Source organism: Gekko japonicus, unplaced genomic scaffold, assembly GCF_001447785.1.
Source record: "Gekko japonicus isolate JY-2015 unplaced genomic scaffold, Gekko_japonicus_V1.1 scaffold189, whole genome shotgun sequence".
NCBI classification, from domain to species: Eukaryota; Metazoa; Chordata; class Lepidosauria; order Squamata; family Gekkonidae; genus Gekko; species Gekko japonicus.
The window spans coordinates 1,086,958-1,112,454 of NW_015163608.1; the positions used below are offsets into that span (position 1 = coordinate 1,086,958).

The 25,497-nt window shown below is 44.2% G+C and overlaps 1 protein-coding gene across 1 annotated transcript in view; it reads left to right on the forward strand.

The window, feature by feature from the left end:
* TENM2 (teneurin transmembrane protein 2) overlaps nt 1-25,497 on the forward strand; it is a 618,318-nt gene that overhangs the window by 540,797 nt on the left and 52,024 nt on the right. Inside the window, exons 16-21 of the mRNA XM_015407305.1 lie at nt 2,655-2,916; nt 5,674-5,941; nt 8,734-8,877; nt 10,733-10,982; nt 15,768-15,788; nt 24,685-24,917. Coding sequence (XP_015262791.1) covers nt 2,655-2,916; nt 5,674-5,941; nt 8,734-8,877; nt 10,733-10,982; nt 15,768-15,788; nt 24,685-24,917 — 1,178 coding nt within the window. The remainder of the gene's footprint in view (nt 1-2,654; nt 2,917-5,673; nt 5,942-8,733; nt 8,878-10,732; nt 10,983-15,767; nt 15,789-24,684; nt 24,918-25,497) is intronic.

Here is a 25,497-nt window from a genome sequence, read left to right on the forward strand (position 1 = left end):
GGTCCTAAACAGCAGAGAGTAAAAAATAAAGGAGGGGGGAAAGACCCCAGGAGGCCACTGATCTCTGTAACCATCACTGTCCTCAACCACATTCCCAGTGGAACACCTCAGTCTTACAGGCCCTGTGGAACTGAGCCAAGTCCTGCAGGGCCTGGATCTCACTGGGGAGAGAGTTACACCAGGCTGGGGCCAAGGCCAAAAAGACCCTGGCCCTGGTCAAGGACAGCTGGACCATTTTGGGACCAGGAACTACCACCAAGTTGGTACCAGTTGAGCGTAATGCTCTCTGAGGGGCATATATAATTAAGAGCATTGTGTTTGTCCAAAACTACCTGTCATTCAGTGACTTACCATTTTTATGAATGTGTGTCAGTCATTTATCAAGGACTGGCCATGGCAGCTCCAGTGCCAGTGTTCATAGCAGGAATTACAGCCTCAGCAGTGAATGAGTGGCCAGATGCCAGGCAGATGACACTATGTGAGGCTTTAGCAGGCCACAGCTTTATTGATTACAGCGACAAAGGTTTGGTTTGGCATAGGGCAATGGATCTAAGGCATTGAGCAACCCACCTGCCACTTGCCTGCTGAAGGAAAAGAACCTGGGATGGAGGGAAGCCAGTCCCCAGGTGGGGGCAGAGGATCCCCTGATTGTTGGGGCTCCCCCCAGATGCTGGCCAGCTGACCAATGGGGGAAGCTCCACCCCCAACAGTCATCTGTGCCCCCGCTTGAAAAGAGCAGGCACCATGCCCGCGTGCCCCACAAGCCACAAATTTGCAGCTTGCAGGGCAGGCAAGCATGGTGCCTCCTTTCCCCCCCAACCATTTAAAGGGAAGATGGGACCTGGCAGCCCTACTGGGATGGCAGCAATATTTATGGGAACACCTGGGTGCAAGCGACTGTGTGATTCCCTCTGCCATTTGGGGGTGAGGAGAGATCAGCAGCCCTCAAGCTGGGCATGCCCCTTAACCCACGCCTCCAAGGCCCCTTAATGGGGCCCACAACAGGGATGATGGGCACACAGGCCCAATCTTCCCCCAAAAGGATCCAGCCCAATGCCAAAACCATCTAGCCAGTTGTGACAAAAGCAAAATGAAAGAACAGAACCCCACAAATGAGTAACCAGAAAAAAAGGCAACCGAAGCAAGGGAGGGTTGGGTGGGAAAGCTGATGGGGTAGAATGTGGCATGGGTACCTGGGAGGGCCTCATTTAAGCCAAGCAGGCAGACCAAAATGAAAACTGGCCACCTCAGGTCCACCTATTCATCTCCACCCCCAGAGCAAGCCCAGACAGCCACCAAATTGGCTGGCTGGGAGAGAGAGTTCCAGGCACCTATGCAGGACCCTGGGAAATGCTGGTGTAAATAGTGCCTGGCCCAGCAAGCTGCCCACCCCTGCTGGGCGCAAATTGAACACACACCCCCGGTAGATCAGGGACCTGTTCTTCTCAAATGTTGCGTAATGTGAGTTTCAAATGTGAGTAAAACAAAAGGTGCCTTGGCTTGTCTCTCTCTCTGTATACCTAGAAAAAAATAAAGACCAGGTATGATGGTTGACATGTGCCATCAGCCCCTAGGAAAATGAGATCATGGGGCGGGGGAGGGGGAGAATCATAGCCATATAATCTCACTGATTCCAGAAGGAACCCTAACAAACCCAAAGCCTTGTTCCAAACTAGAGGGTTGCATCCATTGTTCCTTTGACTTGCCCATCCACACAATAGATACAGCACACGGCTTTCTAAATTCAGTGATCTGTAGAGGGTCACTTAGTGTGCCCGGTTTGGGGGGGGGAGAATGTTGTTTAGAAGGAATTCCTTCCCCAGCAAATATCCTCACCTCCTTAGGAGGACCCGTTTTCCAGTTTTAAAACCATTAAGTTATTAGATTCTTTAGAGCAATTGTTTACTGCTTTAAAATCCTGGAGAGAAACATTCCCTTCATTTCTGAAAGAGATCCAGCTCAGAGAGCAGTCATGCAAATTTCCCATCATTGCTCTTTCTCTGCCATCTGTTGCAACCATTCTAATGAAAAGGATAGTTCTGTCACTGCTGAGACTGAATTAAAAAGGCTGAGTCTGGTGGTATTTTGTAGATGTCAACCTTTGTTCAGTTTTAAAGCCATGTCTTTAACTGCAGATTTAAATAATTTTAAAAATGTTTCACCTCTGTGGTTTTTCCCAGGGACCCTGGGAACTTTAATCTTTAGAAGGGTGTTGAGAATTATTGAGTTGATACCCATCCTTGAACTGAAGCTCCCAGGGTTCCTAGAGGGGAAGTGATGCCAAGTCCCCTTCAAGATGTGCATACAATATTATCCATATATATTATGGTTATCAAATTGTGTCTATAGCTGCTGATCTGCCCACTGTCACAGTCAATAATTTAGCTTTATAAAGTAGAACAGTGTGGGAGGGAAAGACCAATGAGGGTAACACTTCTAATACAGAGAAATAACACTGCAGTCACATTAGCAACTGCATGCTCTTGTAGTGAACACCCCACATGTGGCCAAATTGTTCATGTGATGTGCAACCAGAAGATTGTTGCTGAACTGGATATAATTTAGGAGCCTGCAAAGGCTCATTAATGTTCTTACGTTTCATTGTCCTGCATCACTCTGAAATCCTTCATGATGTGACTTTCAAATTTTTCTAGCTTTGACTTGATTGCAAATGGAGGAGCATCTCTGACTCTGCACTTTGAGCGAGCCCCATTCATGAGTCAAGAAAGGACAGTGTGGCTGCCATGGAACAGCTTCTATGCCATGGACACACTTGCAATGAAGACTGAAGAGAACTCTATTCCTAGCTGTGACTTAAGTGGTTTTGTTCGGCCTGATCCTGTTATAATTTCATCACCACTTTCCATATTCTTCAGTGATGATCCTGGTCAAAACCCCATAGTTCCAGAAACCCAGGTATCACGTATGAATGAAACAAGAATGTAACATGCGGTTGCTTACTCTGTTTTGCCACAAGTGTCATATGACAGTCCTTTATGCTGGCCAACACACATCCTGTTGTAGAATATACGTTTTCAGTTTTTTACAATGGCACTGCATGGAAGGAAATGCATGTAGGGAAGATGCATTTCCAAACATGCAGTGACATGAAGTAACTACATGCCAGGTGCCATTGTTTTCTGTAAATGTGTCTACCTTTGCAGAAAATGCTGGTATAAATGTAGCAACCATTGCCAGAAAGATGAATTTCCTCATTGTGAGTGAAAAACTTTTTGCTTCTTGGAGTCTGAAAAAACTTGGAGTTTGACAAAAATGAGGCAGAAATATGAGGGGGAAATATCTATTCATACATTCTTTATGGGCATTATATTTCTGTAAAGAATTAGTTATAAAACTACCAGACACACAAGTTTTCAATGCAAATAAGCATTAGTTTTACACAGATTTCTCATGGAATTGTCAGAGCAGCTCCACAAGGGTACATGGGGTTAGATCCTCTGTAAATTCATGCATGGAAGTGAACCCCCCCCCCCCACAGCAGCCTAATATGTGCCCTGAAATTCTACTCCTGCAGGGACAGGGGTCTCCCGGGAGCAACATGAGGATGAGGATGCCATCAAAGGGGTAATTGTGTCCTGCCCCCACTTGTGTGTATGGATCTTGTTGACATGATCCAACCTATATATCAGATTTACGCCTATCTGTTTCTGACAAAAACATGCAACAGCAGCATTTGGTACCTGATTCTGCCCGTGCATCTTTTAGAAATTGATTTCCAGAAATGGTTCTCAGTAAAAGGGTAGAGGATAGATTGTTGGATTATGCTCATCTTACTTTATTCATCTTTCTTCTGAATGCCTTAAGAGTTCACCAGCATTTTTCTTGTTATTGTATTAGAGATCCGGGGGGGGTGGGGGCAGACTAGACCAGACTAGATGGTATCACAGTGGGTGCATGCAAGGTCAGATCCTAACATCATGGCCTGAATAATCTGCCTCCTATCCTTTCTGTCTTTTTAATATTTTGTAATCTCCAGCCTGATAAAGAGTTCTGCTTAGCTTGAAAGCTTGCACAACGTTTTGTGTCAATTTGCTCAGTACTAAGAAAAGGTATTACATGAATTTCCTTTTTGTTTCTGGATTTTGCATGGACCCATTCAGCTGTACACATTTTTCTAGATGGTCTGTTTAGATTCTTGCCCAGTCACACAGAAAAGTTTTGATTTTAACAGCTAAAAGGGCCAATGGGCAAGTGGTGGTAAACCCTCCTCACTGATGAAACCTTTCTACTTATAGTTTGCCTCTTCAGCCCCTTTTCTTCTTGGCCAGGTTTTGATGCTGTAAGAAAAGCACTTAAGGGGATGTCGGTGAGCAGTGGGAAGGTTTCAGCTGCCCTGATCCTTTCCTCTAGAAATCTGATCCCACCTTACTTCCTGTTACATACACAATTGCAGACCTGAATTTAAACAAATAGATCTGCTAACACCCCATCTAGTTTGTCTCTCAGTATGGAAAGAGTATGAGCCTCTTGCTCAGGGTAAAAGAGGAGAGCGCAAAAGTGGGCTTGAAGCTCAACATCAAAAAAACTAAGATCATGGCATCCGGCCCCATCACTCCTTGGCAAATAGAAGGGGAAGTCGTGGAAGTAGTGACAGACTTCACGTTCCTGGGATCCCAGATCACTGCAGACTGTGACAGCAGCCATGAAATTAAAAGACGCCTGCTCCTTGGGAGGAAAGCGATGGCGAACCTAAACAGCATGATAAAAAGTAGAGACATCACCCTGCCAACAAAAGTCCGCAGGGTCAAAGCAATGGTATTCCCAGTAGTCACGTATGGCTGCGAGAGTTGGACTATAAGGAAGGCCGAGCGCCGAAGAATCGATTCTTTTGAACTATGGTGCTGGAGAAGACTCTTGAGAGTCCCTTGGACTGCAAGAAGATCAAATCAGTCAGTCCTAAAAGAAATCAACCCTGACTGTTCCCTGGAAGGCCAGATAATGAAACTGAAGCTCAAATACTTTGGCCACCAAATGAGAAGGGCGCACTCACTGGAGAAGACCCTGATGCTGGAAAGATTGAAGGTCAAAGAAGACGGGGACGGCAAAGGATGAGCTGGTTAGACAGTGTCATCGATGCAACGAACATGAAATTGAGCAAACTTCAGAGGACGGCGGAAGACCGGAAGGCCTGGCGTGATCTGATCCATGGGGGCGCGAAGAGTCGGACTCGACTGTGCGACTGAACAACAAATGGAAAAAACAACAACTTTGTATGTGCAACTAAAAACGAACTTATTTTTCTTCCTCTGGGCAAGAATATAGAGATGATAAGGGGTCCTTTAATGATCTACATGGCCATTATTATTATGCTGGTTGTTCTGTTTGGGCATCCCTGTTGCTTTATGCTGATTGTCAGTGGAAGTTGCAGGTTCATATAATTACAGCCTCTTGTGGCCCTCTTGCATATAACTAGCAATAAAACCTGTGGTTCTTATTTACACTTTTGCTAACAGTGTGGTTTTTAAAAGAAAGTATAACAGTGGCCCAAACATTATTAATCCAGAAATCATAACCTAAATTGTGTCACTGCAGGAAGGCCACGCTAAAACTTCCCAGCAATAAAAAGTCATTAATCCGTAAATAAGACCCATGAGCTAAACAAATCCCTTTCACAAGATGTATGTTTAATGCATAGTCTGTGTTCTTATTCAGGTTCTTCATGAAGAAATTGAAATCCCAGGCTCCAACATAAAACTCTGCTATCTGAGTTCTCGTACTGCTGGATACAAATCATTGCTGAAGATCACCATGACACAGACACTTGTGCCTCTGAACTTAATTAAAGTTCATCTGATGGTAGCTGTAGAAGGGCATCTCTTTCAAAAGTCTTTCCAAGCATCCCCCAACCTAGCCTATACATTTATTTGGGACAAAACAGATGCCTATGGGCAGAAGGTTTATGGGCTCTCAGATGCTGTAGGTATGTCATTGGTTTCAAAGTGTACAAATGGTAAATTCTGACTGCAGTGCTAACAAGTGTCATAGTAAAAAAATCCCACAGCCAGTGTTAATAGTAGAAATGGTGTATAAGTGACCCTTCATGGTACAGGCCAGCAACCTTTTCTAGTTCTCTAATAATCTGTAGCACCCTACATTCAAGGACATAAAGTCATGGTTAGAATTAGAAACCTTGGCCCGTATTTTGACCTGCGGCTTTGCCCGATTTTTCCCGCGGTTTCGTGATCCTGTTTTTTTGAGGATCACGAAACCGCGGGGGAAATCGGATGAAGCCGTGGGTCAAAATACGGCTGCGCAGCTTCGAGTGGGAAATTGACCAATAGAAGTGGGGCAAAGGGAGGCGCAACCGCGGCACAGCTCTTGTGTGAAATTGGCCACAGTGTGATCATAAACTTCTGATAGGCTGTGGTAATACCAGTTCTGTTTAATAGACACAATACACTTAGGGAAACACAGTATCAGAGAAGGTAGGAAGACTCCCTAAGTCTTAGCTTAAGAAACAAGAAAGAATCCCTGTCCTTGGCCAGAGCCAGGGCTTTTTTGGGCCTGGCTCTGACCTGGTGGAATTCTCTGCCAAATACCACCAGGGCCCTTTGGGACTTAATGCAGTTCCGCAGGGCCTGTAAAGCAGAGATGTTCTGCCAGGCCTTTGGTTGATGACAGCAGCAGTTCCATCATAGCTGGCACCCTTCTCCTTTCCTCCATCTTTTTGCTTTGGCCTCCTCCTCGCTCTACCCACAAAATGGCAACATAGTCCGGAGTGGGTCAAGAAGAAATATTGACACCATCTGAGATTCTGTAACTGATAAAATCAACTGTGGCTGCGGTCACACGGAGCATTAGCCACACTACAGAGATGGAAGATAGGCGGATTTTCCGGGTGCGATCACACCGCAACATCTGGGAAGCGTAGAGCTCCTGTGACTAACCCGAGGCTTCCCGCCAAAGATGCGGTGTAAAAAACTAGCACCTCCGAGGTACTAGTTTCTGGAAACCTCGGGGGCAAGGGCGGACGTCTGATCGCGTTTCCGATGGTCGTTCGTGGCATCCGCCCGTGTCCTGTCGCACAAAGGTGTGTTTTTTGCAAGTCTCCACGGGATGTGCACAAGCACCCAACGGCGCATGCGCACACTTCGGTTTAAAAAAACCACAACCCCGTTTGCCACGGCAGCGGCGCCTAGCCATTGCTGCTGTGATCACGCAGCTTCTTTGCCACGCCGCAGGACTGCCATGTGATCGGCACCTCCCCCCGAACCATGGGACGTCGGCGGGACATGTGATCCGGCGGCCTGTGTGACCGGGGCCTGTATTGATTTTAACATGGTTTTTAACTGCTGTACATCGCCCAGAGCCTTATGCTCACAGGGATTGGGTGATTCATAAATCCAGTAAATATATTCAGTAGCCAAAAGCAGCACAGTAGGATGGTGGAGCAGTCATATGAGCCCCTCCTTTCTGTCATGCAAATACCCTGCAGTATGACCCGACTGCTATGTGCAAGCAGCCAATCACATGGAAGCCTGATTTGCCTGTTTTGAGAGGTAGAATTATGCAAACTACATTGTCACATAGAGCTAGTGTGCTGTAGTGGTCAGATTGAGAGAAATTGGGTATTGACTCTCCACTCTGACAGGAAGATTGCTGGTTGACCCTGGGCCAATCACACTTTCTGGACTGATCTACCTTACAGGATTAGTGTAATGAAAAAATGGGGAAGAAAAATCATGTACTTCATCAGTTTGGATGAAGAATAGGAGAAAAATGCACTAAACAGATCAGCCATTCATGCAGAGCAGTCTATTCACAAAACAGGTTCTCTGAATGGTGAAAAGGAAACTCTGGTTTCTCTTCTTGTTGCATTGTGTATGTATTGAGCTTGGACTAAATACATGGCAACCCATGCTAGGTAATCGGCATTGGCCTTGGGTCTCTGCCATGTGTACCTGTAGTACTAAACACACATTTCACACATAACCACATGATACATGAAGTAGCCCTAACTTAAAGTTCTAAATAGACTTTTGGTCCATCAGTCTCATCTTTGTTTCCACATTAGGCTAAAGAAAAAAGGATGTCCTTTGTTCAAAATTTGGACCCGATACAACCCTTTAGCAGTTTGTTCTGCCAAAACATGCAGGCTATGCTTCTGTCCCTGACAGAAATTCTGAGGTGTGCAGAGATCCAGCTCCACAGTGATTGTCCACACAATTTAAAAGGCTCATCTGCATCAACACTTTACATATTTGCTCTGAGGGCTTCTTCTGAATCCATAACCACTATGGTAAATAATAAGTGGATTCATATTAAAATTGGAGTAAGTGTAAAGTCAGTTTGGCAAGAAATCCCTCATCTGTCCCCTCAATGTCTCCTTGTGAAAGCACCTCCCACCTACTGGTATGTCACGGATATATAGTTAGGTATCATTTAATATATTTGTACTGTTTACTCTCTACAATTTCTTTTTCTAAGTATATATACAGTACTGATTGTCTATATTCCATATAGCCATGACTGAATACAGCAGGCTAATTAAAAATTATATTGGGTTATCGTAGCAGGCCTTTTTTCATTTTCCACATCATTCAATAATTCATTTTAAAAAAATATGAGGACCTACAGTTCTCCTGAGTACAACTGAATCACGTTTCGGGGTCAAATGAAGTCAGATATCTGAATTTAATATTATAGAATAAAGCAGTACTTTGTAGCAGGTGACAAATCATTCACATGCAGTGATTATTAATATTTTTCCAGTATCTGTGGGGTATGAGTACGAGACCTGTCCCAGTCTAATTTTATGGGAGAAAAGGACCACTCTGCTGCAAGGATTTGAACTTGACCCCTCAAATCTAGGGGGCTGGTCTTTAGAAAAGCATCACGTGCTTAACATAAAAAGTGGTAAGTTAAATGATTTTCATTGTTGCTCAAACTTTAGATTAGTGCCCATCTTCCCAATTGCCTCCAGAATATTAGACAGTGCTTCTACTGACATTTGAATAATACTGCATATAAAGGTGGTCAATTATGCACAGGCACTGAACTTTATGTGCATTGACTTTTAATGTGCCACTCTGAGTGCTTTAAACAAATGCAGGCGGAATCTGCATTTGTGTTTCCCACCAGTGTCCCAACCTTTTGACTCCGTCTTCAAAAAAGCTGTCTACATTTGGTGTCGTTTTCACACCTCAAGAGTGCTAGCATAGTTTTGCAAGTCCACATATGTTTATTGTCATTTGGGGCAGCTCCACTATCATTGCACCTCCACACTGCTTTAAAAGAATCTTCTCCAAACAACATTCAAACAAGCATAGAGAAAGATGGTGTCACAGCAGCACCAAAATGATTTAAAAATGCAAATGCAGATTCGGCCGCAGACTTCTGTATGTGCTTTTGGCCTGTATTCTAAAGCATGTGATACTTGTGCTATAAGTCAGCAGAGACAGCAGTGAGTTTTCCAGGGGCAAGCCTGAGAATAGAATATACAGTTCTGATTCTCTAATAATTGCCTCTTTGGTTCGACCAAGTGAATAGTGAATAGCCTGAGAGGGCCTGATGTTACAGTACTGCTGATGCTAAGTAACTGTAGATGTGATCTGACCTTTTGACAGAAGTCCATTACAAGTCCTGTGTAAAAGTGAGATATAAGAAATAAATACTGTACTTGTAAAAAAGATAAATGGTTCCACATTGCTAATAGTAACATACAGTGACAGATTTCCAGATGAACAATCATAATATTCTCATTGTTGTCTCTGCTCCTTGTCATGTTTTTCCCCTTATCTCTACAATATGTTGGAACCTTCTGTAGCTCTCCTGAAATGAATCCTTAAGAATTGTTTGCAAGGGTCACATAGGAAATAGTTTCTTGCACTGTATTATTTTGGGCTGCAAATGGTGGGTTTGGATATTACTACATAAAAGAAACCTGTTCTGCAGAGAAAGATAGTATGTGAGGGAGAGCTATAGTAGATTTAGGAATATATTCTCAATACTAACAGTTTTACAGTACAAAACTAAACAGAGTGACATCATTCTTTGCCCACTGACTTCTAAACCCATGTACTGTAACTCAGTTTAGGATGACACTGTCAGTTACCCTTACATTAAATAAACTGTTTTGAGTGTCCCCATCCTTTTTGAGTCTGTAAACACCTTTGAAATTCTGAAACAGAGACGTGGCTGCAACCAGGAAGGGGAACCAGTTACAAATTGTCAGGGAATGAGGTTATATAGAACTCTAATCTTAACTCTTCAACATTTCAGGCAGAAGCTCTGTTTAACATGATGACTTTTAAAATGGAAATATTGTTGAAAAATAATTTCTTGCATGCCGACAGCTTACCTTCAGTCAACCAGTGATGATCCTTGTGCTGTAGTGGCAACTGCTGCCAAAATAACTTTTTAAAAACCTGCAAAGCCAATCAGAAATTCTACTGAGCAAAAGCCATGCCTACTTTCTAAAAACACATGGTCGGTGCCAGGAAAGGTGTCAGCAGGTGCCATGGCATCCAGAGGGACTCCTGACAGGTGTCTGTGATACACTCTGAGGCTCTCTTAGTATAGACAGGCTGCAGTGGTAAACAATGGAAACAGCAGCTGTAGAATATTGTGGTAGAAGTGGCTGATCTGCCATGTACCTTCTTCAAAATAGCATGCCCACTGTGTCAGCATGACACCCTGCTAAATCAAGTGTTAAGAACAAGATTAGGATTTTTTATTATAAATTACTGTAATGCTTTCTGTTCATTGTTAGGTATTCTGCACAAAGGCAGTGGAGAGAACCAGTTTCTTACTCAACAACCAGCTGTGATCACCAGCATCATGGGTAATGGTCGGAGGAGGAGTATCTCTTGCCCAAGCTGCAATGGGCTTGCAGAAGGAAACAAACTTCTGGCACCTGTGGCACTTGCTGTGGGAACTGACGGAAGCCTCTTTGTTGGGGATTTTAATTACATTCGACGCATCTTTCCCTCTAGAAATGTTACCAGCATTTTGGAATTAAGGTAATTCTACTGCTCTAGTCCGGACTGCAGATGCCTTCTTATCTGTTCTGTCTTTATAGTTTCCTGTATTGTCACTTTTTGGCAATCAGTGCTCCATGTGGTTACAGCTTAATTAGTCATTATAACTGAATGGGTGAGATGAGGAATGGCTGCATTGCGTTGTTACCTCCAGAGTAGAAAATTCCTGGAGATTTGGGGCAGGAGGAGGACAGGGGAGTCACTTCATTGGGGTACAATGCCATACAGCCCACCCTCCAATGCAGCCATTTTCTCCAGCGGAACTGATCTCCGTAGTCTGAAGATCAGTTGGAATTCTGGGAGGTCTCCAGGCCCCACCTAGAAGTTGACAACCCTACTGTTGAATCAGTGTCTGTATGAAGTTGTTTTCCAGGTGCTTTCTTATTGACTGCTTTGAGTACTAGTAAAGTTCAAAGCTGGAGAATTCACAAAGGTGAAGTCAAGAATAGAGATCTAGCAAGGAGGGGCAGGAGTCTCACGCCTTTCCCTTACTATAATTGATGCATTCAAAATTGCCACCTTGGCTGCTTTTTGTTGCAGCAGAGAAAAATTTACAGGGTCCACATACGGAAGAAATGTGTGACAGGAAGAGAAAGGGTTAATCAGCCCTCTTCCCCCAAAGATCCTCTGCTCCCAATTTCAGCCTCCTACAGCTGGCTTTCATTAAAAAAGAGAAACCATCGGGAAGAAGGATCATGGCAATCCCCACTGTGTGTGATTGAGGCTCTGTCCCTGAAGTCCCTTAGTATGGAAAGTTGCTCTTAGGAATGATTATTCCTTCCTCCAGGGATTGCAACAGGAAATCAAGCAGCAGTTTAGCTCACCATCCTCCGCTCAAGCCATCCTGAATCAGATGGGTTACTTCCCCCAAATGCAAGATGTGTATCAAAAAACAGGAGTAAACACGGGTATAAAACAGTCTCTCTCTGTTATTAGAAGAGTGTGTGTGTCTTTGGGGGAATGGCCCTGGGGATGAGAACAGGGCTGTTGGAGAAAGAGAGAAAGAAGGATGGCACAATAGGAGAGAAAGAAGTAAAAGAGAGCTAATCCAATGAAAAATGCAAAGGAGAGAAGGAGAGGGAAGGAAAAGTGAGTTGGGATAAACTGGGTGCTGCTGAAGCCTTGCCTAGCCATGTCCTTCCCAATGCCGCAGGGAGTGAGGAGAAGTCAAAACAAGAACAGCCTCACCCAACAAGGCTAGCAGCAAGGCCAGAACTGGTGGGCCAGGTCCAGTCCGGCAGAGGCAGAGATGATGCCACCAAGGCAGGCTCTAGCGAGGGACAGTCCAGCCAGAATGCAGAGCTAGTTGGAGGTAATGGGAGGGCAGGCTCACTGCAAGGTAGGAAGGGCCCAGAGATTCAAAAGCCCTCTGGCAGTCCTGCCTGATTGAGAGGAGAAGGCAGGAGTCAGAGAAGGGCAGGGCAAGAATCGAGGCGAAAAGGTAATGAAGGTCAGTGGCCTCTTAGGCCAGGGATTGGCCAAGGTACTGGGTGGGGCAGAACCCAGCACGTGATTGGGTGTGTGTGAGGGAGGAAGCGAGAAACAGAGGCTTCAAGGGAGACTCCCAATTATGGCCTAGGAGGAGAAGCTGGCTCAGCTCAGGGCTGTGAGAGGTGCTGCCTATGGAAGAGAGAGAAAAGGTGAAGCAAACTCCTCTGCTTCCAAATCTGAGACTTAATGAGGAAACAGGGCTTGTAGTAAGATGTCAGAGTCCCCTCATTGCCAGGTCCCCTCATTGATCCAGCGGGGGGATTTGGAGGGCATCCCAGGGGTGGGTAGGGATGTCCCCAAGCCCTACCCCCAAGAGTGACTATCCACTCTGCCACCCCTCTCCCTCCCCTCCTGCCTGATTTAAAGGTCTGCAGCTGGTCAGCAGGGACCACATAGCCCGCCAACTAGCTGGAGGGCCCTTTAAATCACAGGCCACACACTCATGCGGCTGGTGACCAGCCCTCTCCCTCCCTCCTGCTAGATTTAAAGCTGATCAGTAGGCCATGTGGACCCTGCCAACCAGCTGAAGCCCTTTAAATTGGGCAGGAGGGGAGGGGGAGGGACAGCCGGGCGGGTGGTTGCTCTTGAGGGCAGGGCTTGAGGTGGGGCTTCCCCCACTGGGCAGCTGGCCGGGGGCAGATTGAAGCCCCCAGAAGTGGGGGAACCCCTGCCCAGACCTGGGGGGTGGCAACCCTACAGAGAGGCAGCCAGGCAAGACTGGGCAGAAGGAGCACCATACTAGGAAAAGCAAGGCAAAGAAGTGGGAGAGGGAAGCTGTTAGGGGGGGGAAATGAGGAGGATTATAAATAAGAAGGGAAGGGAAGAGACAGAGGAAATATTTTTTAAAAAAAAGAACTGAAGAAGAAAAAAGTACAGTTGGTAAGTATGAGGCTTGTGTTAAGGCCCGAGTGGAAGTTGGCATGCTACATACTCATTTTTTTATTTGCCAAGTGATTTTTTCGAATCAAATGTATCATGTACTCTCAGAGTAATGCAGCATCATATGGCAATATGGTTTTGCCTCACAACAATATTACGAGACAAGTCACTCTTATAATCATTTTTACACCGGAGGGAAATAGGGCTGAAAGAGCCATCAGTGGCAGTAGCCATGCAGAGAGGTCCTCTAGGCTCAAGATCAACTCTCTGTGCCCAGAAAAAGAATGGGGCCTAAACCTGTCTCTTCTCGGTGTTCTCGTGGCACTCGTAAGGGGAAGTAAAGGAACAAGGTCAGCTCTCCAAGCAAAAAGCACTGCTTTACTAAAATAATGTATGGCTTATACTGTGGCTTCCAAACTCTGTAAAGATAAATTGCACATCAGCTGTTAGGCTTAAGAGCAAAACAATAAGCAGTCATATTTTTTTTAAAAAACCACTATTTTAGTTAATGCCTCCTTAAATGTCTTCTTAAATGTCTTAAAAAGAAAGGGTTCATTCCAGTTAGTGGCAATAACTGGGTATCAGTAGCATCAATAACTGTATTTAGCAATAAATCCAAAGGTGTTAGCCTGTTGTAGCAAAATTAACTGCAGTCAAAGACTAACACAATTTATTTCAGTTGGGTAGTCATGTTGGTCTGATGCACCAGAACAAAGTTTGAGCCCAGTGGCACCTTTAAGATCAACAAATTTTTATTCAAGATATCAGCTTTTGTGTGCACGGACATGCCACTGGACTTAAACTTTGTTCTACAATTTATTTCAGCATAAGCTTGCATGAGTCAGAGTTCAGATTTTCCGAGGGCCTTTTTTATATACTGTGGGGGTGATTGCACACTTCTTACATCTGAAAATTTGAATTCTGACACAAGAAAGCTTACGCTGAAATAAATGGTGTTAGTCTTTTAAGTGCTACTTGACTCCTGTGCAATTGTGTATTTATTGGAGTCATAACCCTAATTATTTTCATTCATAATGCATGCACAAGTAAAAATAAAATATGTATGTATTTATTTAGTTGATCTGTGTGACTTAATTAAACTTATTACCAACCAGGAACAAAGTGCGGGCTAATTCATGTTAGCACTCTTCTTTTTGGCTGGCTGGATTGTGCCCTAGGCTTTTGCTGAAAATACAATTAACATATGTGATACATTTGAGTTACCAGTATCAGTTGGCAGGGCTCTTTTTGTAGAAAAAGCCTAGCAGGAACTCATTAGCATAATAGGCCACACCCAACAGTAGAAACACCTTAGCATATTAGGCCACACCCCTGACAGCACAGTTCATTAGCACATTAGGCCGCACCCCCATGTTACGAGAAGTGTGCTCATCCAGCCACACCCACCTTTTGCTTGTTATTCTGTTTACCTTGTTTGTTGTCAAAACCCAGTGCCTTTTTTTGTAGCAGGAACTCCTTTGTATGTTAGGCCACACACCCCTAATGTAGCCAATCCTAATGAGTTTCTGCTGTTGGGTGTGGCCTGTTATGCTAATGAGTTCCTGCTGGGTGTGGCCAACTTGGGAGCCAGCCGGAACTCCGTTCCTGTGCGTTCCTGCCCAAAAATAGCCCTGGTTGTGAGGCTTGCAAGTCCCCATCTTCAATAAAGGTTGCTCATCAGGAGCTTACCTTTGGATGGTGAAAAATCCATAACCGGTAGATCACGTGCATCTCTTCTGCACATTTGAAATGAAGTGTATAAAGAATACATTGCCCTTGGCATTGCATAAAGCATCATCTTGTACAGCAGAGACGAACATTGATTAATGCAGTGTGGACTGACAAAGAAGAGTGTCTCATTGCTCTGTTATGAAACAGCACTTCCCGTCAGTTAAAAGTCATGTGAATTGAATGCCAGGTTGACAGTGAAACCTGTTTTAAGTGGCAACTCTAGGGACCAAAAAGGGAAGCCAGTCACCGAGTAGAGATGTGCTCAAGGTTACAAAACATCCTCTTGGTTCAGTTGTTTGACTGGGAAGGATATTAGCACATTTCACTTTTGTCAGGCCTCTGTTTCACCAAGCCTGTTGACAGACAGCTGCCAGCTCCTTTCACTGTCTGTATAAAAGATGGACATTTTTGCACATGACGTTTTCAGTGATCCAGAAAGTTTTGTACAAAAATGCCTTGAGGAGCTATTCCAGCAGAGAATTATCTTGTGACTGCAACACCTTCTGTTGTGCTTCATCCCTAAATTAACCTAAGGCTAAAGCTGGAAAGAGGTTTCCTTGCCTATCTCCTCTTGTAGAGTAAGACAAAAATGCTATGTTTGCTTTACAGTCTCTTCTCCAGCTAACTGTTCCTCTTTTTTTTCTTTTCTGTTCCCTTTCTGTAAAGAAATAAAGAGTTTAAACATAGGTAAGACCAAGACCATGATCCTCTTATCATTTGCTATGTTTTGTTTGCGCTGTTGTGTTTGCTTTTTGTGTTGTGCTTCTTGTGTAATGTTGTTTTAAATGTATCAAATAGAGCCAGCAGTTATGTGCTAGTTGTGTGTTATGAATACGATAAGCATTAGCAATTATACAATGCAGTCAAAAAGCAACCAAATAAGTTCTGACAGCAATTAGGAATGTCTAATGGAATGCAAGTATAATGAACCCCAAGCTAACTTTTAGATGAGCACCTCTCCGTGCTGTCTGTAATTGGTCTAAATGGCTGAAGCAAACTACAGCGGTGGCTTTTTGTAAAGGCTGGATAGGGTTCAGAACGGTGCTAATGAATTGGAAATGGGTCAAAAACTCATTTCCAACTCATTAATGGATTTTTCTGGATTCTGTCTCTCCCCTCCCCTCCCCCCTTAATACAAAGTTATTAGTTGGTTAATCTGTTGGGCAGATTATATCCAACCACCAATTTCATTCGTTGCTTTAAACGGGCTTTAGTTCTTTGGAGAAAGGGTTCATTCCTTTCCCGGGCTGCATTCACATGGGCAATTTGAACCATTCCCCTTGCTGTTTCCTTATGGATTTAAAGTGTACGATTCCCCCCCTCCCCTTGCCCCGTGTTTTTTTTATACCTGATAAAGTCCGGTCCTGTTGGTCTGAGCCGCTTCAAAAATGGATTTCCTGTCGTCTAGTCACTCTGCTGCGCAATCAGGCAGGTCTCACTGAGCTCTTGCTTTCCGGCCACCATTCCTCCCCCCCTAGTTAGCGAGGATTGCATGGCTGTATATATGCACCTCTCCCCCCCTCTGGGGGGGGCTGCTCAAAACCTTGTTTTCTTTTGAAATACTCTCAAAGAAAGACACCCCTTTTTCTGCAGCTTTTTAACATCATTTGGGGAAGGGGTAAACGGAAAAGATTAGAGGGAGGACGGCAGTGGACTCCATTTCCCAGCAGTCTCTTCACCACTTGTGCAATGGCTCTGTGGACTTAATTTTAAAAGAAAATCGCCGACAGCCCCATGAACTCCATATCCCAGCATGCTGAGTGCTTCTGGGCATGCTCCTAAGGGCAGAGTTCTAAAAAAATGGCTGACAGGCTGACTCCCTGCTTTCTGCCGTCTGGTCATGCAAGGAGGGGTAAAACGGCTTTGAAGCGTGCTAAAATGGGTGAGTCTGGTCAGGATTCTCTGCCACAAAATAACCTGGCTTAATTTGAGGTGGGGCAACAGTGGATTAAACTGCCCGTGTGAACGCAGCCCTGGTCTGTTGCACCAGTTAGCGAGGATTGCATGGCTGTATATATGCACCTCTCCCCCCCTCTGGGGGGGGCTGCTCAAAACCTTGTTTTCTTTTGAAATACTCTCAAAGAAAGACACCCCTTTTTCTGCAGCTTTTTAACATCATTTGGGGAAGGGGTAAACGGAAAAGATTAGAGGGAGGACGGCAGTGGACTCCATTTCCCAGCAGTCTCTTCACCACTTGTGCAATGGCTCTGTGGACTTAATTTTAAAAGAAAATCGCCGACAGCCCCATGAACTCCATATCCCAGCATGCTGAGTGCTTCTGGGCATGCTCCTAAGGGCAGAGTTCTAAAAAAATGGCTGACAGGCTGACTCCCTGCTTTCTGCCGTCTGGTCATGCAAGGAGGGGTAAAACGGCTTTGAAGCGTGCTAAAATGGGTGAGTCTGGTCAGGATTCTCTGCCACAAAATAACCTGGCTTAATTTGAGGTGGGGCAACAGTGGATTAAACTGCCCGTGTGAACGCAGCCCTGGTCTGTTGCACCACTTGACTCTTTGAAAGCTCATCTCCCTTGCATATCTTCTCATTTGAACAATAACAATTAGAAGCACAGTAAGCACAAGCATGAGACATTCATGCCTCTGTTTATAGACACTTCGGGTAACTTCTCGAGCTGCCTGTAATAAAGAGTAAATTTTGGAAATTTCTTACTGCAAAAATAAAACATTTTCATATCTGATAGCATGAGCTATAACATGAAAGTGGAACACTGTGATCTCATAGATCCAGGTTGAATAGGCAAAAATATATTGTCACGTAAATAGAATTTCGATCCAGAGTTGTTCCAAGACTCCTGCCAGATTTGTGGAGTATAATTGCTTTCTCATTCCTCCTCCTTACCCTGAAGTTAGCATCTGAGCAGCTGAAACAAAAAATTAAATGTCTATGGTTTTGGTGGAATACAAATTGTAGGAGGGCACAATGGGCATGGTAGGAAGGGCTGTAGGCTCAACTAATGCTTGCATATGAAGAATGTATGCAGAGAAATACACAGTGGCCAAAAGCAGGCCCTATCCTGCCTTTCCCCACTCTTCCTGCCCTCCTATAAATAGACTCTTTGATGTGACTAGGTGCTCTTGTACATTCTACTTAGACTATAATCAGTTACATCAGAAAAAATGAGAATCTCCTATGGACTAAAGATATCACTTAATCAATATATACCTTGCAGGTATTAAACAACATACACATTTACACTTGCAAAACAAGGTCTTGTGTTTAGTTATTAAAGAAAAAAAAGGAAGAAAAGAAATTTCTAGCAGAAGAAGAAGGTTTCAGGTTTGCCAGGTTTCAGATTTTTGCAGCTACTAGTGCTGTGGTGCTTTTTCTTCATGAGAAGATTTCCAGAATAAATAGGAGACTATTGGGGAAAGGCAGCGAAAGATCCCCTCTGCCAAATACTTCCATGACCTTTACTCAGGCTCCAACTCAGTGTAGTCACTGAAACAATACCCCTTCCTGGAAGGCAGTTGTAGTGTGTCTGTGGTCGATGTTTGTTCTGTTCCATGTGACCAGGCTATGATCCTGCAAGGCAAAATGGGTCTTAAGTGACTGGCCATCAGATAGCAATAGTTGGAATAGAGTGCCTGGTCCTCAGGCAAAAACACAACTGTGCTTCTTCTGGGATGCACCGAAGTTTACCTGCATGTGGGGTTTCCTGAGTCACATTTCCCCTTTCCTCTGCACAGTGCATACTAACCCCACACCCCTTGTATGGCTGTTGAATGGGAAAGGGTTGTTCAGCCAATACAGTGTAACCCAGATGTCCCGAACCTTTTTGAGCCTGCAGGCACCTTTGGAATGCTGTCATAGGGCAGGGGGCACAATAACAAAATGGCTGCCACAGGAAATGGAGCTAGGGTTGCCAGGTGCCTCCTGGCAACAGGCAGGGGATGGAGGGACTTATAAGGAGAGAGAGAAAGGCCTAAACCTCATCAACCTTTTTGCACAGGAAGTGACATCATCACACCAGTGACATCCGGGCGATGCTCTGGTATTTGGGCAAAAAATCTATGGTAAAACCAGCTTCTACCATTGAGTTTTTGTCCAAATACCAGAGCATTGCCCAAATCTTGCTGGCATAATGATGTCTCTTCCTGTATGACAAAGCAGTGAGGCCTAGGTCTTCTCCCGTCTCCTGGCAAGTCCAAGCCCCTTACCCAGGCGATGGCAGGCAGTCAATTCTCTAACCCTCCTTCCTTCCACTCCTGCTGCTTCCTCCCGTGATGTGCGACTTACTTGGTTCTTCTCAGGTGCTGTGCACGTGGAGGGAGGGAGAGGCCCTGGGATGTCAGTTCTCAGCAATGGCTTTGCCCCTTGGCTGGAACCTCTGCCGGTGCGGCTGCCTTCCCAGGAGATGTGCATGCTTGCCTGCTCTGCACATGCTTAGGGGCACGCTGGTGGTGTGCATGTGCCAAGGCCTAGCCCAGCACTGCTCCCCAGTGGGACCCAAAAGGTCGCCAGTTGGAAGAAGCCAACTCTTTTCAGAAGAATAGTTAGTCACACATGCTTCAGGCCAGTGTGGCAGCAGTGTGATACAGCTGAAGAAATACTGTCAAAATCTGAGAACTAACGGGAGAGATTGGAGATTGGGGAGACTGAGGTGGGAGTGGTGCAAATTCAATAGGGGGCACTGCCCCATGTGCCCCATCACTGGCTATGGCCCTGGCAAGTCCCCCCCTGCCAGCCAGCTGATCTGTAGCTGGGGGTAGGGCCTGGCAGCGGTGAAGCCCCACCTCCACTGGGGGAGTCCAGCAACCCTAGGTGGAGCCAACAATAAAATATCAGGGAGCAAGGTACCTCTTCAACATTTCAGGCAGAAGCTCTGTTTAATAAGATGCCCTTTAATCTTCACAGCCAATCAGAAGCCTTGCTAGGCAAAAGCCCACACCCATTTTCTAAAAACACTTGGTGGGCAACAGAAAGGATGTTGGTGGGCTCCTTGGCACCCACAGGAACCACCTTGGGGACCCATAATGGAACCACATATTTCAAGGGGAGGGAGATAACATGGCAATTTACAACGAACAGACTCTAAAGCAAGGAGTCCTTGCTTATCTGTGTGGGGCGCAAGGTAGACTAGATGTTCCTGTTGGGTGTTTATGTCCTTAAGTGGAGTATGTTTAAGGATTCTAAGACATGGGACAGCAATAGGAACCGAGAATAGGGCTACACAGACGAGGGGCACATTTCACTCTCAGGTGAGGGTTACTAGGGTGATGCAACAAGATTTCCCCAGTTTTGCCGGCCTCTTGCATCCTCATGTTCCCACACTATCCAGTGTTGTGCGATATAAAACATCTTAGAACTGTGCCTCAACTGGCGATATTGGCTATTGCTAGCAGAGCAGCATCAACATGCCTACTGGTTCAATTTGTAATATCAGTGCAACAGTTATAGGTTATGGTATTGTGCTGGATTAGCAGTTTTTTGTGAATGGTACTGAAAATATATTTGGCAACACAGTGGCCATAGACTGTGGCCATAAGACTCTCATGGTTGCTGGGAGTCTTGCAGGGAGTCTTATGGGTGAAAATGTTAAGAAAGACTAGACATTTGTACATCTGCAGCTGCAAACATTCTCCTAAAATCTAAGTTTCACACCAAAACTATGCTGTCTACAAGGTTGCCTAGTGCTGTCTCAGCATAACCTTGCTCACAGGGTTGATTTGTCTCAGAAATACCAAAGTGTTGCTCTTCAGAGGCCAATAATTCCAGTAACAAAAGGAAAAAAAACCCTCTAGAAAATGCACTTTCTGTCTTTGTCCTGCTGACTTTTAAAGCCTCAGTTTGTTTTTAAAGAAATTTGCCTGGTATTACCCAGAGATGGCACCTGCAGGAATCTGGTTTTAAATACTCATTATATCTGCCTGTTGTTAGCCAGACATGTTTGTGCAGGAGCTTTTCCATTTAGTCCAGTTGTCTGTTTGAATAGCTGAGGCTGACATTTCCCAATTTGCAAGTGGCTCACTGGTTCTGCACCTCAGACAGCTGTCAAAATAGTTTTGTTAGAGATGAGGTAATATCTCAGAACATCCACCACATAAAGAAAAGACTTCAATAGAACAAGAGCTTGTCTTAATTGCAAATTGTGGGGACTTACTTTTGTATGGGGTACAGGATTGATGTCTTTCAGAAATGGTGTAATGGACTTTCTCCGGTGTGAAAGCAAGAAAAACAATCAGACTTAAGGGCTCTGTGCTTGACTACTACCACCAATTCTGTTGAGTTGCAGGTTTGGGGACATGAACTATTGCTTGAGCTGTTAAGTCAGCTACTTAACAAACGAGTCAGAGAGTGATTCAGCAAAAGATCAGCTTTATTCAGCAACTCGTAACTCAACTCCAAACAGATCAACATGGGGCCCTGTCACACGGAGCATTAGGCACGCTAGAGAGACGGAAGATAGGCGGATTTTCCGGGCGCGATCTCACCGCCACATCTAGGAAGTGTAGACCTCCCGTGGCGCACCCGAGGCTTCCCACTGAAGATGCGGGGTAAAAAACTAGTACCTCGGAGGTACTAGTTTCTGGAAACCGTGGGGCAAGGGCGGGCGTCTGATCGCATTTCCGGTGGTAGTTCCGGCGCCCGCCCATGTCCCCTCACAGAAAGGGTTTTTTTCCCCCAAGTCTCCATGGATGCGCACAAGCACCCAACGGAGCATGTGCACATTTAAGTTCTAAAAACAAAACAAAACCCCGTTTGCCGCGCCGCTCCACTTCTTTGCCGTGTGTGTGATCGGCACCTCCCCTCTAACCACGGGAGCTCGACGGGACCTCACCCTGAAGCCTGATCGCGCAGTCGCGCGTTAGTTTGCTCCAGGGCAAACAGCCACGCCTCCCTCCCGCATTTTCCTGCTCGTGTGGCCGAGGCCATGAATAGCCAGAACAGCTTTAGCATTGAAGCTGTTCTTCTTTTAAACTCTCCCGGCTAATATAGGCACACCCTATTTTACAATACCAACCTATAAGGTTGTACGGATAAGGACCAATCACAAGTGTTCCCTCTCATGGAACTGGATGTTGGTGATTGGTGGTCTCTTCCTGGGCTACCAATAATAATTGAGGGATTAGGATCCTAGCCCAGGATGAAGCTTCACATGGTGTTTCAATCACAGTGTTTACATACATACATTGGCACATTGAATACACCACATGAGCCACCACTATTACTACAGCATCATAGCCAAGCCATCCAATGGAGTATCTCTCCCTTTAACATCTTATTTTTACCAGAGGTTATTTCAGATAATTCTGCAGTTGACCTTAGAGGAGGAGGAAGCTTACAGGATGCCATGTTAGGGAGGGATGAAGCATAAGTATCCATATTTTGCTAACTTTACAGCAATCTTGTAGGGATATGTAACTTCCCAATACTTAGGGTGTGGAGACAACCAACAGTCATTGCTATAGCAATGCTGGAGTTGGATCCTGACTCCCATCCTGAGGGCACAAGAATGGCATTGGTAGAAATCAGCTTGAGGTGATAAAATGAAATAGGTCTCCACAGCTACTATCTGCTTCCAAATTGGAATGCAGCAGCAACATCTGTCTGTCCCATTTCTGCTTACCGCATAAGCAATGCTGTATAAATACCATGTGCTCTTCTGATTGTTTGATCTTAGTAAATTAAACTGTTTTCCATCGCCATGGTGGTCTCTGCCCAACACCATATAAAAGAAGTAAATGAACAAACCAGTTCTCAGAACTTGAATGCATGACTCATGGCTCTTTAACGCATTACTTTTCCTACTTAATTATTTATCTGTTTAAAAATTAAACAACTGTATGACCAAAGCTTAATTTAAAACTTGCCAGGGCTGAGCTTCATCCTAAAAAATAAATGCCCTGAGCTGTAGCAAAGAATGAAATCATGTTATAGGAAGAATGATTTTGAGCATGTGCAGAGCTATAATTTCCCTCATCATAGCTGCTCCCACCATAAGGCTATGATTTCTAGGCAGGTGCACCCCAACGTCTCACATTTTAGAAATTAAAAGTCAGATTTTTAAAAAAAGTTTTCTTTTTTTGCTACTACAGGTTTTTTTATACATGTGTACACAGATTGGGAAACTGGTACATGCTATCACTTGCTCAATCCACAGAGGTAAATGTGCTCATGTCATTCTAACCTTATGAAGTACATACGTACAGAGAATGACAGCAGAAGTTACTGAGAGTTTTGTATCATATAAAGAAATCTGTGAAGTGATCAACCACATGAGATTCACTAGAGTAGGAAAATCTATTCAGAGCCTCTTTTATTGTACGTTAGCTAAAAACAAAGATTGTGTGTGTGTGTGCCCTGCTTCTTCAGTACTAACCTTGAGCATGAAATGAGTATTTGCTACAATTTTGGAATGCTAAATGGTGGCGTTAACCTCCAGCCATGAACAGACTGGCTGTCTTGTTAGAAAGAGTTACAAAACTCTTTGTAAAAACTCTTTCTATAAAGAATGGATGAGAACCGAAAGGATTGCAATTATAAATTATGGGAACTATTCATCTTTAAGGCTGTTTCAAGGCAGGCCATAGTGTGATCTAGGTACTATTATTTGGCACAGTGGGAAGAAAGGGGAAATGCTTTACAAGAAGGCACTTATTTGTCTTTGAAAAATAATTTACAGCTTCTTGTCAGAAACCACATCACTTGGACTTCCTCTACATTTTGTGTTGCAGTGAAATTTGTTTTAAAATATTTGTACCCAAATGAAACATCCATGCTCTGTAAAACAGAAGTATTGACAAGTGAGGTAAAAAGAAATCCATAAACGGAAGTTAACGATAACATATATCCTCAGTGGTCATACTCTTAAGATGTAAAGCTGTCTGTTTCCAGTTTTCTAAAGGGTATAGAAATTTACGGTGCTCAAAAAGAGTATCAACTACAAACCAAGACAGACAAATTTTATAGGAGCGAGGCACTGCCCAGTGGGTTATCTATAAGAGCCGGTGTCTGACATTTACAGCATATGTCTGTTTACTCAGAACTAGTAGAACTTGTGACCAAGTTAATGCACATAAGATTTCCACATATTTTGAAGTAAGCCGCTCTGCTGAAGTTTTTACGAATAAGTAGATGGCTATGGGGCTGTACTTCACCCAGTGGCTCTTGCCTCAATTTGTTTATTGTTCACTTTTTTCTTGCTCGTATTCAAAGAAGTTAGTGATAGAGTATGTTTGGGTTATCTATTTAATCCATGAGAACTTTATGAGTTAGATTGGGCTGAAAGATAGCGACCTGCCCAAAAGGTACCCAGAGAGTTTCACAGCTGAAAAGGGGAATTTGACCTGAGTTTCCCATAGCCTAACTTAAACATTACCTATTCTAGCCATATTAAGGAGGCAAATTGGGAAGGGAGATTGGGCAAATTCTTGCATTGTTGTCCTGTGTAGGATTTTGAAATTTTGGGGAAGAAAAGCCAGCAACTGATACTGCCAGTAATATTGATGATACAAATAGAATCATTTACATTTTCTGCCACCTCTGTCCTCCTAGTCCATCTTTAGCTAGAAGGCCTTATGGGGATCTGGTTTAGCCATCACATTTTCTCTTTTCTGTTCTAAAGCAACAACCCTGCCCACAAATACTACCTAGCTGTGGATCCTGTTTCGGGCTCACTGTATGTATCAGACACCAACAGTCGCCGTATTTACAAAGTCAAATCGCTTACTGGTGCCAAAGACTTAGCTGGTAACTCTGAGGTGGTGGCAGGGACGGGAGAGCAGTGCTTGCCTTTTGATGAAGCTAGGTGTGGCGATGGAGGGAAAGCAGTGGATGCAACTCTAATGAGCCCACGAGGTAAGGGATGAAAAAATGATTGTCTGAAGCAAGATTGGATTTTGATATAATTATCCAGCAATTAAATCACTGCTTGCTGAGCTATTTTTAATTCTTCGCTTTAATCACAGGGGGTTAACAAGTCTTTTCCCCTCTAAGATTTTATCTTGAGGTTGCTTTTTCTTTAGTTTGCTTTCTTTTATTGGGAGTAAACTCCTGCCCCTGCATTTTCTTTCCCTTGCAAAAGAAGAACCAAATGTGAATTAACTAAGTGCTTTCTGCTGTGAAGGGGAAATGTGCAAGCAAGCAGGATTGTATGAAATGTTCCTTTGGGAGTGCAAAAGTGTATATTATGTTTTGGATTTTGTTAGAGGAGGGGTAGGGTGTACTGTCTCCTCTGTCTCCTGTTTATATAGAGGAACAAAAGCCAAACATTATTTTTCTTCTTGCAAAAAAAGAAAACGAAGATATGGGACTATTCACTTTTATTTTTACTGTGCTTGCTTTCCAATTCTGCACAGTATTTTTAAAAATGCAGCCTAAGCATCTGCACTTTGGCTAGCCACAACTTTTGGAACTAATGAAAGCAGAGTAGAAAGAA